Here is a 14,838-nt window from a genome sequence, read left to right on the forward strand (position 1 = left end):
TGTGCCTGCAGTAGGAGTCTGCTTGCCTACAGTAAGTACAGTGATGGGGTTTGCTTTCTCTCTTTCTCCCTCTATGTGAGAGTGTCAGCGTCTGAGTGTGTGTGTTAAAGTATCACAGAAGTGCAGTCTGTCAGCTCTGCTTTGCTCTGCGCTCCCCAGAACAATAGCTGGATTGGCCGTATGTGTGACACGTAGACCACACACCCTTAATAGTGACTGACAGCACTAAGGGCTGAAAGCAGCATGCACTACCGACACACACGTGCACGCATACAGTGTGCACACCTGAGGACACAATGGGTGTGGTTGATCAGTTGAAGGTTCGCAGTCAAGTCGTACATATATGTGTGTGTGTGTGTGTGTGTGTGTGTGTGTGTGTGCGCGTGTGTGCATGCGTTCATTCATGCATGTGAGCTTCAGCATATGTTCTGTTTGAAAGTGTTCAGCTGTCTTCTTGTAACAAAACCGGTCTGTGTCGCGGAATCAAACGTCTACATCTCACTGCATCAAAACAAAAGAATAAAGAAAGGATATTAAAGCCAGTTAAAGCTTTTATTCCGTCTCGTTTGTTATAATAGGAGGAAAAAACCTGACTGTGATTGGCTGGAGGATGGGCATTATTCTCCGGTACCTACAATGCTCATCCTTGACATTGTTCTGCTTTAATAAAAGGCATAGAAATATCATATTAGCGCCCTTTGTGTTTAAACTAACGTCTGCAAGTCTTAACAAGGTTTAAACAGAAAGATGGTATGAACAGATAGAAACGGTTTAATCAAGTGCTCTGCTTTTCACTTGTTGGAGTGATAAAGTAACGTTTGTCCCAAGATGGAGAAAGAGGACATGAAGTCGGGTTTATTAGATTAGATATTTGGCCAGAAGCCATGGGGTAAGTGGGTTTTCCCTACATGCACATCAGTGTTAAATTGTTATGACAGCAAATAGCAATAACATGCAGTAACTTCTTATTAACATTGTTTTCGATGCATTAGAAATGTCAGTTAGCAGCTACCCTATAGCCGCAGTTTGATTCCCAGAGGAATGCTGCATCTTGTCTGGAATGTCTACTTTTTATGTGATTTAACCTTTTGCACAGCGATTCTTTCAGCAGCCCCTTAAAGAATGTAAACTCTCCAACCTTCAGATACCTTATATTAATCTTGTTTCAAGGTTTGTTTCACATCCACTGTTGTGTTACTTTATTCCGTTAGCATAGCCAATCATGTGAAAAGCACGATGTGTATTAAAGTTGAGCACAAAACCGCTTCACTTTTCCAACATGGTGGAACCAAAGGGACAGTGAAAGAGACTGGAACAACACAACTTAACCAATTAAGCATGGATGAGTCCGTGGCATTAGTACAGATAATATGTATGTATGCAGCCAGTGGGAACACTGGCAGAGTGTTTGTGCTGAACTGAGCTGCAAATCTATATGAAGGTTAGTAGAGAATGTGCTTTGGAAGCTAAGGCTGATCTGTATGGCAAACAGAGAGCCACTTGTTTCTGAATAATTCTTGCCAAGAAACGCTCGTCAGGTTTAAAAGGTGTGTTTGCTTTTTTTAAATCAACAAAATTGCACAATTTATCATTTCCACATATAGTAAAAACAGCAAAAAAATCACTGGATTTTCAACTTTCTGATTGTCTTATTGCTCTGTTGGAAAACGTCACCTAATCTGTCCTTTAAATTGACATATTTCATCAGAGTCACTTTATTCGACGTCTCATTTAAAATTTGTCGAAGTTATGTTTGTTCTAAGCAGATTCTGTGAAAGATATAAATTCTGTGCTCTTTGGAACAACCGTGAAGCCTTTTAGTGACTCAGCTGCATGGAACAATCACATGACAAAAATTCTGGGACTTTTTGAACCGCAAATTGTGTTTACAGAGAGCAGATAGAAGGCAAACATGGAAACGCACTCTAGATATAAGTAATAAAATATCTATAGTGACCATTATTTACAATTTGGTATCACTTGTGTGCACTTAGAAAAACATACAGGTTTGTTGTAATTAATAATCGATAACTAAAATAAAATTAACTGAAGTGTCTTCTTTTTAAGATTTATGGCTTAATAACTGCTACAGAACAGACATGGACTTCATGCTACAGTGGAAAATGAGCCCACAGTGGACAAAAACAAGCAGAAGCTGCTGGGAATTTAGAGGAATAATTCCAAATAAATGCAACCTCTGGTTAATCAGAGTAGCAAATTTGCTGCTTTTCTCTCTTATTTATATTTAAAAGTTAAAAGTCTTTGGATTTCAAAGTTGGTTTCACTCTTTTCAATATGAATGAGAGTTTCTGTTTGTGATAGAAGACACAAACAGCATCACATTTAGTCAGGGCATGTAGCAAAAAGGCATAAGAACAAAACAGAAAAAAAACAGAAAGACAAGGACTGCGTGTTCGATTGTATAGTTCAGCACAGTTCACTCCGTATTGATTCATTCCCTTCATGTTGCATAATAAAAGAGCATGAGGGCTCGTAGCGGTCGGGTCTATATGATCTGTTGCCTCTGAGAGAGAGAGTGAGGAGAGAGATTTGGACTTGAGGAAGGGGGCAGCACTGCTGTGCATTTACACCGGAGTGATGAGCCCTCCGGTCAAATAGTCCCTCCCCTTTGCACAGACACACACACTCTGACACACAACCAGTCACAGCGAAGAGGCTTCTGCTGCTGCTGGCCCTTTAAGAACTGAGCCTAGATCTCACAGCTTACAGCGAGGGAGGGAGAAAGAGGAGGGACGGAGGCAAAAGAGAAAGAGAGAGAGAGAGGGTGTGAGGCTGAAAGTGTGTGAGTGGAGAGAGAGAGGAACACACAGAGAGGAAAGAGAGAGAGAGAGAGAAAGAGAGAGAGAGAATCAGCAGCAGTGTGTGTGAGAGGTTGAAGGATCATTTCTATCCCGGCTTGTGTTTTTGGGGGAGACTAAAGAACCTTGTCCGTCTGAGCATTGTGGGACTGTTTTATGTTGTTGTTGTCGAGAGAGACGGACCCTTACTCCAGCATGCTCACTGAGCCTGAGCTACCTCAGGAGTGTAACAGGTACGTGACGCTTTCGCATGTATTCACACAGATGACAGGGGGAGAGTTGGGACAGGAAGGTGGATATAGAAGCATAGGAGTGTGTTCAACAACTGTCCGGAGAGAGTGTGTGTGTGTGTGTGTTTGTGTGTGTGTGTCAGTTCATGATTGACTCCTCTACTTTTTTCTTTTCTTTTTTAAGAGATATGCAATCATGTGAGAGACGCGCAGAAATGACTGTTCAATAACCTGCATAGATAAAACTACCAGAAGCTGTGTTTTAATGTGTGCGTGAAAAGAGAAGGAATAAAGAAGCTCATATCTATATTTATATATATACATAGAGACAGAAAGAGGTGTGTGTGTGTGTCAAACTCGCAATGTGTGATCATGTCATCTCAACTGCTCGCCACAACTTTATTTACTTCTGCTTTCCCTGTCAGCTTTTCTCATATGTCTCCTGCCTTCATGCAAAGAAACAAAAAAAGAAAACAAGGTGTCATCAACAAGTCGCATAGAGAAATTATTGATTTTTAATTTTTGCGTGAAAAATAACATTTTTGAAATGTTTACACCCTCCTCGTCCTCTTCTTGTTTTTTTTTTGGTTTATCTATTTTCCACTTAATCCAAATTCAATACATGCAAACCCTTAGTAATCCTATTGTCAATCTGCATGGTGTTGTGTTTTTTGATTTTTTTTTCCTCTTGCCTTATGCTAATGTTAATCTCACTGTGCTCCTGTGCTGTGTTTGTGCAGGCCTGCTTCATTTAGAAGGTGTGAACCCTCTAACCTTGCCCCCCTCCCCTGTTTTTTCCCCCCTCTGCGCGACACTGTCAACACACAAGAAGTGGCTTTTTGCCTGTGGAATAATGCTTGTTTGATGCTAATACTGTAAGAGGCAGATTATGTTATAATACCCAAACGTTTTAATACCAACACACATATATGCAAACACGGGCGCACACTCCTCTACTCTGCTCTGCCTTCGCTTGCTTGACTTTTATTGCATTAAAGTCTGTTTTTTTCTTTTCTTTTCTGTTTTTTTTTTTTAGATGAAACTAATCTTTTGTTCCGAGATAAACTGGGGTCGGCGGGGTGGTGTGTTGTTGTGTGTGTGTGTGTGTGTCGCTGCTGGTGGTGGTGGTGTTGGTGGGGATTTCAGGGGCCCCTTTTGAATTAAGAACACATTTAGATGTGATGGCGGTGAAAAAAAAACGTGTTTTTAATAAACCGTTCAATCCGGCAAAGTGGTTAAGTAGAGAGAGAGAGGAGGAAAAAAAAAGATAACAACAGCTAGGAGGAATTAAAAATTTAAAGGATTACACCGAAAAGCAGAATGTATGGAGATAAATGCAGGGATTACAATGACTTAGGAGGAGAGCGCTTAAAACTCTTGCTTTCCAGTAATGCACTCCATCACTGTGGGCTCTGGCCGTGAAGTGTGTGTGTGTGTTATGTGGAGGTGTCTTCCCATTCAGTAGTGTGTGTGTGTGTGTGTGTGTGTGTGTGTGTGTGTGTGTGTGTGTGTGTGTGTGTGTGTGCGTTAGTCTCTCGGCGGAGTGGAGAGCGTGTGTGCGCGAGTCGCCAGTGTGTGTGTGTGTGCTCGACTCGGCGGTTTGCGATGCTCTCGGTTCCTGCGACTCTGTAAGTTGTCCGCTCGCCTCCTCCACTCATGCTTCTTCATCACTTTTCTTCCTCTTTATCGCTGCTAAAATCCGCTCAGAGCAACTTTTTGCGACAGTTTTTCAGGTTCATCCGCAAAGTAAATATCTGTTTCATAGGTGAGAAATCTTTGCTGTAATTTAAATGTCTGTCACCTGCTTAAAAACTTGCATTTTTACTCAAACTTGAATGATTTTTTTTCTTGCTTCCTTCTACTTGTCGTCGCCGTGCTGTGTGATTTGTATTATTATATCATCTGAAGTGACAGCCTGGATCTTTCGCGATTTCATTCACTTTTCTGCCGCGCATCAGAATCTTTCCAGCCGAAAAAGCCGAAAAAATACTGGAAAACAGACTGCCTCTCCGCTAGCTCGGCCTCGTCTGTTTGCACAAACAGAACAGAAATATACACATAGAAAGAGAAAGATGGAGGAAGCCAAAGCAACCAAAAACACAGAGAGGGAAATATGGGGAAGGAGTTAGCAGAAGAAAAAAAAGAAGAAGAGACTAATAGACATTTGAAGAAGCTGCTTTTGGTGGATGAGAAAAAGAAACGATGTGGTCAAACTGACACATTCCTCTGCCGATAGATAGATAGAAGGTTTTAGCTGAAGATGAAGGTTTGCAGAAAAGTGCCAGAGATGGAGGGGTGAGGAGGAGGAGGCGAGGGGGGAGGAAGAGGGTCGATCTCTGTCGATGTAGTGTTAAAGGCAGTGGTGGATTTTCACACTCCTCCATTTGTCCTCCCCCCGCTTGCTTCAGTTTATAGGGGTGTGTGTGTGGTGGAGGGAGGGCAGTGGGTGAAGGGGGTGAGGATGGAGGGGGGAGACGGTCAACAGTGGACGTGTCAACACTTTGAGCGGTTTGAGGAGGGATGCGGTCAGATGCGGCGAGAAGCAGGACAGCCATTCGACGCGTTATTTTGTGCAATTTTAGGTCACGTAATTAAAAGCTACTTCCTGTGCAGAAACGAACTCCACATCAGTTTGAGATGTAAATTATGAAATATGTCGTTTCCGTATCAATCTGCAGCAAAGCGATTCTGAAAAGGACCGACTAATTTAAGCTCTCGCTCCTGTTTATTCCTGTTGATTAGAATATTTAGTGGCTTTTAATTACAGGAAATATATATATTTTTCTTTTGAAAAGGCAAAAAAATTTCTTGCGCCCAACGATAACTTGTTTCCAATTTAAGTGAGCAGTGCCGCTTCCAGCGTAAGTGTCGCTGTACTTCATTTAAAAGGGTGAGATTAAAGTGGTGTGTGTGTGTGTGTTTGACGAAACGCCGTGAATGTGTGTGTCTGAAGCAGAAAGAGAGAGAGAGAGAGTGGAGTAATTGAGTAGAGTGTCCGTGCTCTGCAAACTAATGCGCCATTCTTGCCCCTCTCTTCCCCTGTGGCCCTGTCCCGGCCTCCCTCTCTCTCTCTCCCTCTCTCTCTCTCTCCCCCGTCTCCCCCTCCACCACCACCGCCACCACCACCTTGGACTGGAGGCCATTGTCTGGGCCATATTGTCCGTCCCCAGAGAGCCTTGATAACCGTGTCTCCATCCACGGAGAGAGAGGGGAGGGAAGGGGAGGCAAAAAAAAGAAAAGAAAAGAACGACAGACAGAGAAATACCAGAGGAGAAAGCCTCCCCTCCTCCCCCACTTCCTCCCCTTTTCTCAGAGCAAACCCACCCCTCCGACTCTGTCCCTCGACCTCCCACCCCAGTGCGATCAGCTGCGCCGATAGCCAATGGGAAGGAAAGAAGGCTGGATTTGTTGTTGTTGTTGTTTATGGATGCAGGAGAGATGGAGTTAAAAGCGGGGAAAGTGTCACCCCCCTTTGCCCCCCAGGCTAACTAGAGTTCAGTCATATGACACGAGGTCACGAGGGAGAGGTTAAGGGTCACAGGGAGGTATTTCATTGTCAACAAAGCGGCAGAAACTCTGTCATGTACTGTATCTTCCTCCTGGGATGCTGCTCTTCCCGTCTCCTTCCATTCCTTTAGCCATCCATCATTCCCGGCAGCTTGTCTTATGCCGATTTCTGCCTCTTTCACTCCGAAAAACACCACCGTCTTCTCCGGGCCACAATAGGAGACAGTGTCAGCTCTCCCCTTCCCAGAGCGCCACAATGAAACCTCTGTCTTTCCAGGTAGCAAGAGAGAGGAGGGAGATAGAGAGAGGGAGAAGGGGGGAGGTCAGAGGAAAAAGACCATTTGGGTTTTCAAAGTGCGGGACGGAAGGAGGGAGAGAGAGAGAGAGAAAAAAAGAAAGAAAGAAAGCCAGCTGGGTGCTTCTGTTCTGTGTGTGCATGTGTTGTCATTTATGTGAGAGAATGTGTGTCTGGTTTGCAGGGGGAAGGCCAAGTCGCTGACAGTGAGACAAATGTTGTGACTCCTTTATGGATTGCTTAACAAATGCAGCACAAATAGTGTCCTGGCACAACAATGGAAAAACACTGTCCCTCGCTCAATAAACATTATGCAGCGGCGTCTCTTCTTCCCCTCGCAAAATAAAATTAAAAAAAAGAAAAAGAAAACCCACCAGGGGGGCGCTCGGCCGTCCGTCCACCACCGGATGCACTTTCCCTCTCTTTGCCGTCTGTCTCTTCTCACCCCCCTTCAGTGAGATTTTCCCACGAGCTGCCCTCAAAACTTCTCCGACCTAAAGAAAAAAAATCACGTAAAAAAACACATAAATAAGGTCTTAAAGAGGCTGAAAACTCTGTGGAGTGATGCCTCGCCGGTGACTAAAGCTTTTGGGTGGATGAAATAAGAGGTTGTCCCAGAGGCCACATGAGTTAGTCGTGTTTGCTCCCACCCCCTTCTAGTGCACATGCTGGAGGAAAAAAAAAGTCATGTGTTTTTGTGTGTGTGTGTGTGTGTGTGTGTGTGTGTGTGTGTGTGTGTGTGTGTGTGTGTGTGTGTGTGTGTGTGTGTGTGTGTGTGTGTGTGTGTGTGTGTGTGTGTGTGTGTGTGTGAGTGAGTGATTAACAGCGATGACATTAGGTTGTGTGTTATTGCCTTTTGTGGTTAAGCTGGACAGGAAACACGGTTCGGGCCGCCACTCGCCGATTTAGGGCACCTCACAGAGGATGCTTTGTGTTTGTGTCTCTGTGCGTTTTTGTGTGTGTTTTATGTGTAAGTAAGTAAGTAAGGGTGTGTCTGAGCGAGAGCGTGTGTGAGTTTGTACAGGGCAGGAGTTGTGCTCACATTTTCTAACCGTTACGCGCTGTTTGCTCCAACTTAGACAGCAATGGGAGGCTTTTATTTTGAAATTTTGATTCGTTTTCTCGCTCCTTACTCGTCAAATTCTCCTAAAACTTGCTCACAAAGTCTATAAATCAAAAGACAAGGGAATATCCACGACCTCCCTGCCTTTATCTTCATCCCTCCATCACGGCTTCTCCCCTCCGCCGCTGCCCCACTCTTCCCACTGTTCAAAAGGACAACCTATTTATAGATATTAGGCAATATCCTTAAGAGTCTAGCTCCGAGAAGAAGGGAGCGAAACAAGAGGGAGGGATGGAGGGAGGAGGACAGAGGGATGGAGCGACATTCTTACAAACAGCTGATTGTGTAAAGAGGGAACAGTGAGTAAGACAACACCGAAGGGGGGAGAGAGAGGGGACAGACGGTGTTAAAATACGTTCAATAGTGTGTGACGGTGGGGAGACGAAGGTAGAAAGTAGAAATTGTTTTGAAAGCTGAGACTAGAAAAGAGGTGGTGGTGGGGGGGGAGGCTATAAAAGCAAGTGATAGGGGAAACATTTGTTTAAATTCCTGCCTGAGGTGTCACATGGATGTAAATGTTGCGGTCGGCTCCTCGGAGGCTAAAAAACGCCCCGGGTGCCTTATCTAAAAAGGCGCATTTGACAATTCTGATATGCCACAATTTCAAAGATGGCTCGCTTTCCCAAATAGACGGTTCACCTGAGTGACAGGCGGCCGATTCTTAGCGCCCTTAAAGAAATGTCACTTTGACTCCTGGCGGCACTTTTGGTATTAGCCTCTATTTTGTTGCTATAGATTTGAAAATAATGGGCTGCAGTTTAAAAAAGAAGTAGAGGGGAATTTGTGCATACATGCATATGCAGGAGGGAGCCGCACACTTTACTGTGGAATTCTCCAGAGGAGGCTCCCACGCTCCCTGAAAGCTTGTTCTGAGTAGAGGAGTTAACAAGAGCAGTTAGCACCATGATTATGTTAGCAGCCAGACACACAGAGCGAACAGAGCCGAGTGTGTGTGTGTGTGTGTGATAGTGTGTGACATTTCAGTGATGGCTGCTTTGTCTTTCCCCTCAATGAAGCTTAAACAATTATTTTTTTGCGCTTAATTCATTTGAAAAGTGTTTCTCGAAGTCTTTTGCATGTCACAGCAGCCATATTTATGTTTATATATAAGCCGACTGAGTGTATTTAAACATGCTTGCGTAAGCTCGCCGTTGCTGACGTGCCAACACGAAATGGTTGATTACAGCAAAGTGATGGCCAGGAAGGCTGCTAACCACCACCAACACCAACCGCTGATGGCGATTATTCAGCCCCTGTCCGTTAATGGACGTTGGTCGCTGTCCGATTAGTGACTTAGCGGCGGTGGACATATGTGATATGAGCAGGGACTTAGTTGAGGAGCCACTAATCATCAAAAAGCCAAGGGGAAGTGGCGCTCTAATCTCAGCTTAGCACTCTTAACGTGTGTGTGTGTGTGTGTGTGTGTGTGTGTGTGTGTGTGTGTGTGTGTGTGTGTGTGTGGTCGGTTTGTGCAAAAAGAAAAAAACGTGGGGTCAAAAATAAGAGATTTTTGATTTCAGCTGCAATGGTGTAGCTTCCCAGACTGTGGCAGATTTACTGTTGTTATAGGAAATTTACCTTATAGGACACGGAATATGACCCTTGCTGCCAACTCATCAACTTAACGCAACTTCATGTTTCTTTTTTTAAATCCTCACAGATGTTGTAACTCCAGAATTTGCTTTAGGATTTGTTTTTGAACTCAAAAGAATGGTCACATCATGTCTAATTTGAAGACAACTGTCCTCACTTTTCCATCACTTGTAGCACTTTTTAACCCATCTTTTGCATCAAAAAACTCAGTCAGAACTCAGTCTGTCACAAAAAATGGCCATAAATCTACTTAGAAATGACAGGAAAAAGACGAAACATCATTATTACTCCAGAACTTGGTTTAGGATTTGTTGCTGAATGCAAAAGAATTGATTCACATCTGTTTTTAAGAACTCTGTCCTCACTTTTCCCACTCTTTTAGGTCTTTCAAATCCACTGCGCCTAGTTGTTACCATTTGCATTAAATAACCCGCATTTCTTGAAGTCAGCCAGTTACAAAAAAATCTGCCCAGAAATTACAGAAAAAAGACTGTTCCTCATTATAACTCCAGAACTCACTGAAAGATTTGCCCCTGAACCTTAAAGAATGGTCATACATCTAAATTTAGGAACTCTATCCCCATTTTTTTAACTCAACCCATCCAAATCGCCACGTTTTCTGTCAAAAAACTCCTTCTTTCTTGAAGTCACAACTCAGTCTGTCATAAATAATGGCCATAAATCTACTTAGAAATTACAGAAGAAAGACACTTCTTCGTTAAAACTCTAGAACTTGGTTGAAGATGTGCTTTTGAATCCAAAAGAATGGTTTCACATCGAATTTGAGGAACTCTCGTATCTCTTGTTAACCAACTTTTGCATCAAAAAAAATTCATTTTGCTGAAGTCACGACTCGGTTTGTTACAGAAAATGGCCATAAATCTGTCTAGAAATGATAGAAAAATGAACTACACTTCATTATAACTCCAGATCTTGCTTTAGGATCTGTTTCTGAACCCAATAGAATGTTTTTTTTGAGGAATTTTATCTTCACTTTTTTTTCTCGTTTGTAGCTCTTTTTAACCCACCGCACCCACATTGCCACCTTTTGCGTCCATCAAACCTCCATCTTAAAGTCAGAACTCAGTCAAATGTGAACATACTGACACGGTGACTCAACATATCGATGTCCGAAATGTGCTTAGCAAAACCCCAGAACTTGCTTTAGGATTTGCCTCAAACAGCGGTTGCACGTCTCAATTGAGGACCCAGACTGTGGGAGATTTTTCATTGTTGCAGAAAATCACGCACTAATTGTGACCCCTCCTGCCAATTCATCAACTTGATTCAACCTTTTTCTTAAAAAAACAAATCCTCACAGACAGCCTCCAAACCGGCACGCCACCCTCTGCCAAACTTTAAATGAAGTAGCCAGCGTAACCTGCACACCCCGCTGTGCCCAATTGTATACTAATTCCACTTCAAAGGCCAATACAGGAGTGAGGGAGAAGGGATTTTATAGCCGGAGAGGAGCTGCGAACGGCCTCTTCCATTCATTCAGACACCCACCTCTGAGGAAATAGTAGCAGCAGCAGAGTTGGAGGGGGCAGAAGAAGAAGAAAACAATGATGACATGAGAGTGAAGTCCTCTCTATGTGGAGTTTTTTTTTGGACACCTGTGTTGTTTCACGCGTTAATGTGTAACCGCTCTTGTCTCTGGAGTCCATCTAGATATGTCAGCTACTGTGGTTAAATGCCGGGATAGTAAAACTGTAAAATTAAAATCCTCTCCACTTTCAAAAGGTGTTTCTGTGAGCGGAGGATTAAAAAAAAAAGAAGAAACAAAATGACTTTGTGCTTTATGGGCCCTGCAGAGGTTGGATACAAGGGGAGGTGTGTGTATGAAACAAAAGGTCTTAGTGTGAGGGAGTGAAAGGAGGTAAAGTAAACAGGTAGTGATGAAGACAGACCTGCAGTGTTCTGTTCTATGTATGTTCTGTGCACATATGTGTGTAGCAGTTTGTACAGCTGGGCCCGCCGCTTGCATTGGATAGTGTTCACAGGTTCAGACGCTCGCACAGCTTTCTGCTCGGAGCGTCATAAAAGTTAATTTTAATATCAGCAGGATTAAGCATGCAGTTTTATCTCTGAAGTCTTTTGTCATCGAGGCAAATCTTCCCTTTTTATGGCTGCAGTGTTTGCTGATAAACAGATAAAGAAATGAGTTGCAGATTCCTGTTGATTCCCAGTGTTTGTTCTGCACTTGCTGTCACAGCTGATCCAGTGACTCGAACCTTGATTGAAGGAAAAAAAGAAGGCATTAAAATGGAGAGATTGTAGCTTTTTGATGTATTAGTAAAAGCTGTAAACAGCAGTTTTCTGATTTAGCTTCAAATGAAGTGGATGAAAAAGGACTGTAGAACCTTTAAAAGCTCCACGGAGCTAATTGAAATTTCAGCAAACAAGACAAAACTTGACATTTTGGAACTTGCATGCAAAAATTAGTTGTAATTATTTCAAGATTTATGAATTTTGCTGGCAAAATCTTCCAAAAAACAATTAAAGCTAATTAAATTACACCTCATGTGGTGCAATTTTTGTTTTCAGTTGAGTTTATTTGATTTTGAGCGCAACCTTCAAAGCGGCATGCTGCACGTCTTTTTCCACTGAGCCGCACTCCATATAGTTTACCTTTCCGCTGTCATAAGGTAAATAAGCAATGAATTAGCGGCGGGGCTCCTCCAAGGAACAATGGCAGATGTACAGTCCGGAGGAAATCCAATAAGAGTCGAGAGTGTAATCAGTTTACAGGGCCAGGGGAGGAATTCGAAGGAGGAAAGTGGCTGAAGGGGAGATTTGGGGTGAAGACATGATGCTAGAGGAGAATCTGCAGAAGAGAAAGACGGAATTGGAGGAGTTTGAGAGTCAGATGCCTGTTGCTTCCTCTCCTGCTTCTACACCTCCATCCCTCCATCCCTCTGTGCGACTGAGCGTTAGCAGCCTATTACCCAGGGTCATAGTCGCAGTGGCTTCAAGGCTGACAAGTGCATCTGAAAGCACTCAGGCGATGCTGAGAACCACATTAAATTCTATTATTGCCACATAGTCACTGTATCCCTATTCAGCTGAAGTACAGGGAGGCAAATTTACCTTGTGAGAGACAGAGTTCACCTAATAGATGTGGCTTTATATCCTTTCCTTCTTTTCAAGGGGAACAAAGCCACGGTAACAAATGCAAACAGCGGGGCTGTCGCGTTGCTAGCTATTTTCCTTCCAGTTCCTCCATTGTCCAGAGGTTTTCATGAACACATATTATTGTCACTGTACATACTGCTCTCACACTCTGTTTTTTTTTCCCTCTCAATCTGTGTTTCTCTCTGAAAGCCTATTGTCAAGACGTGGTCATTTCCTCCCACAATGCCAGTGCAAGCGGGCTCCATTTGCAGTAATGGCCCCCGTCCTTTTTGGAAAACGTTGAATGGCCCCCATGGTAAACATACTGTAAGACCTGAGAGGGTGTTTGAAGGTCTGCCAAGAAGCTGGGTGCTCGCAAAAAAAACAACTGAAGGGGGGATATTGTGGAGGAGATGCACTCGGAGTGAAAAAAAAAAAACGAAAAAGAAACTTGTCCAGGAAAAAACAGAGGGAAAGAGGAAACTGGTGCAGGTTGAGGAGATGAATGAGATTTGGAAGATATATTTGTGGTATCATGTTACATGAAAAATTCAAACTTGGTCCAGGAGTTGATCCACAGAAACCTCTTCCTGTCGTATAACTCCAGTTGTCAACCTATTATATCATCTTTTGAATATTGCTCACTCTTCCTCCTGTTTCTCTTTCTCTCTCTTGTCTTTCTATCTCCTCTTTTTTTTCCAGGATGTCTTCCAAGCGACCAGCCTCTCCATATGGGGGGACAGATGGAGAGGTAACCATGGCAACCAGCAGACAGCGAGTGGAGGATGAGGAGAGTGAAGGACTGGGTGGTGTCATCCACCTCCCCCTGGCCTCCTACTGCGGCAAGGTGTCCCCTCGCTCGCCCCCCATCCGCAACTTGGACAGCCCCCCCAACATGGTGAGGACAGGCTCTGGTCCTTTTATTTTTGCTGTTGTTTGGTCTTACCTCTTTGGGGTGAAAGCGCTCACCTTGATGGCGGCATTGAGAGCAGACGAAGGGTTGAAACAGGTTGTGGAGACATTTTCAGCTACTTTGACCCGTAGTTTGTTGAGTTGCTGCTTCAGGATTTGCTGCTGGACCCACTATAATAGTCAATAGTGGTGATACATCCCTGTTGTAAACTTTCTATCAAAGGTTTTAGAGTAAAATTTTCCTCCACTAGTTGCTCTTTTTAACTCACAGCACCCAATTGTCACCATTTGCACTAATAAAAAGTCACAACTTAGTTTGTGACAAAAATGTCCATTAATCTGCTGTCAAATCAAAGAAAAAAGACTTCTCTTCATTACAACTGCAGAACTTGCTTCAGGATTTGTTTCTGAACCCAAAAGAATGGTCGCACGTCTAATTTGAGGGACTCGGCCCTCACTTTTCCATCAATCGTAGCTCTTTTTAACCAACTTTTGCATCAAAAACTCAATTTTCTTACAGTTACAACTAAGTTTGACAGTAAATTCTCATAAATCTGCGAAGAAATTACAGAAAAAAAAGACTAATCCTCAACTCCAAAACTCGCTTTAGGATTTGCGTCTGAACCGACTAGAATTGTTTCATGTTTCATTTTTGGGTCTTTGTTGTTGGTTAGAACTCTCTATTAAATGTTTCAGACTAAATGTCTCCCCATTATTAGCTCTTTTTAACACAGTATACCCATTTGCCACCTTTTGTATAAAAAAAACTCTTTTTAAAAAAAATTACAAGTCAGTATGTCACAAAAGAATGGCCCTCAACCTGCTTAGAAATTACAGAATAAAGAAACTTCTTCATTATAACTCCAGAACTTGCTTTAGAATTTGTTTCTGAAGTCAAAAGAATGGTTGGTTTCACATCTCGTTTGAAGGACTTTGTTTAAAAAAAATCCAATTTCCTTGTATTCACAACTAAATTTGACAGAACAAGTCCATAAATTTGCTTAGAAATGACAGAAAAAAATCTACTTGAACCCTTAAGAATGCTCTCACGTCTACATTTAGGAACTCTCTTTACTTTAACCTCATTTGTAGCTCTTTGTAACCCACTGCACCCACCTATTGCATCCAAAAGTACCACTTTCTTGAAGTCATTCTGAATATTCTTACACTTTCTAGATTCCATGTGATCTACATCGAATGTCTGTTACAAAAAATGGCAACAAATCTGCTTTTTAAAACTCCAGA

General features: G+C 42.9%; 1 protein-coding gene across 7 annotated transcripts in view; it reads left to right on the forward strand.

Moving 5' to 3' along the window:
- Window positions 1-14,838, forward strand: part of sox5 (SRY-box transcription factor 5) — a 142,894-nt gene that overhangs the window by 31,591 nt on the left and 96,465 nt on the right. For 3 of the 7 annotated variants that reach the window (XM_022217910.2, XM_022217934.2, XM_022217926.2), the window contains exons 1-2: window positions 2,737-3,052; window positions 13,384-13,579. In XM_022217910.2, the coding sequence (XP_022073602.1) occupies window positions 2,976-3,052; window positions 13,384-13,579 (273 nt within the window). In that variant the 5' untranslated portion in view covers window positions 2,737-2,975. Of the gene's footprint in view, window positions 1-2,736; window positions 3,053-4,568; window positions 4,678-13,383; window positions 13,580-14,838 lie in introns of those variants that run through there. The other 4 variants (XM_022217918.2, XM_022217942.2, XM_051953448.1 and 1 more) reach the window with 3 other exon arrangements.

Source organism: Acanthochromis polyacanthus, chromosome 1 (genome assembly GCF_021347895.1).
Source record: "Acanthochromis polyacanthus isolate Apoly-LR-REF ecotype Palm Island chromosome 1, KAUST_Apoly_ChrSc, whole genome shotgun sequence".
Taxonomy (NCBI): domain Eukaryota; kingdom Metazoa; phylum Chordata; class Actinopteri; family Pomacentridae; genus Acanthochromis; species Acanthochromis polyacanthus.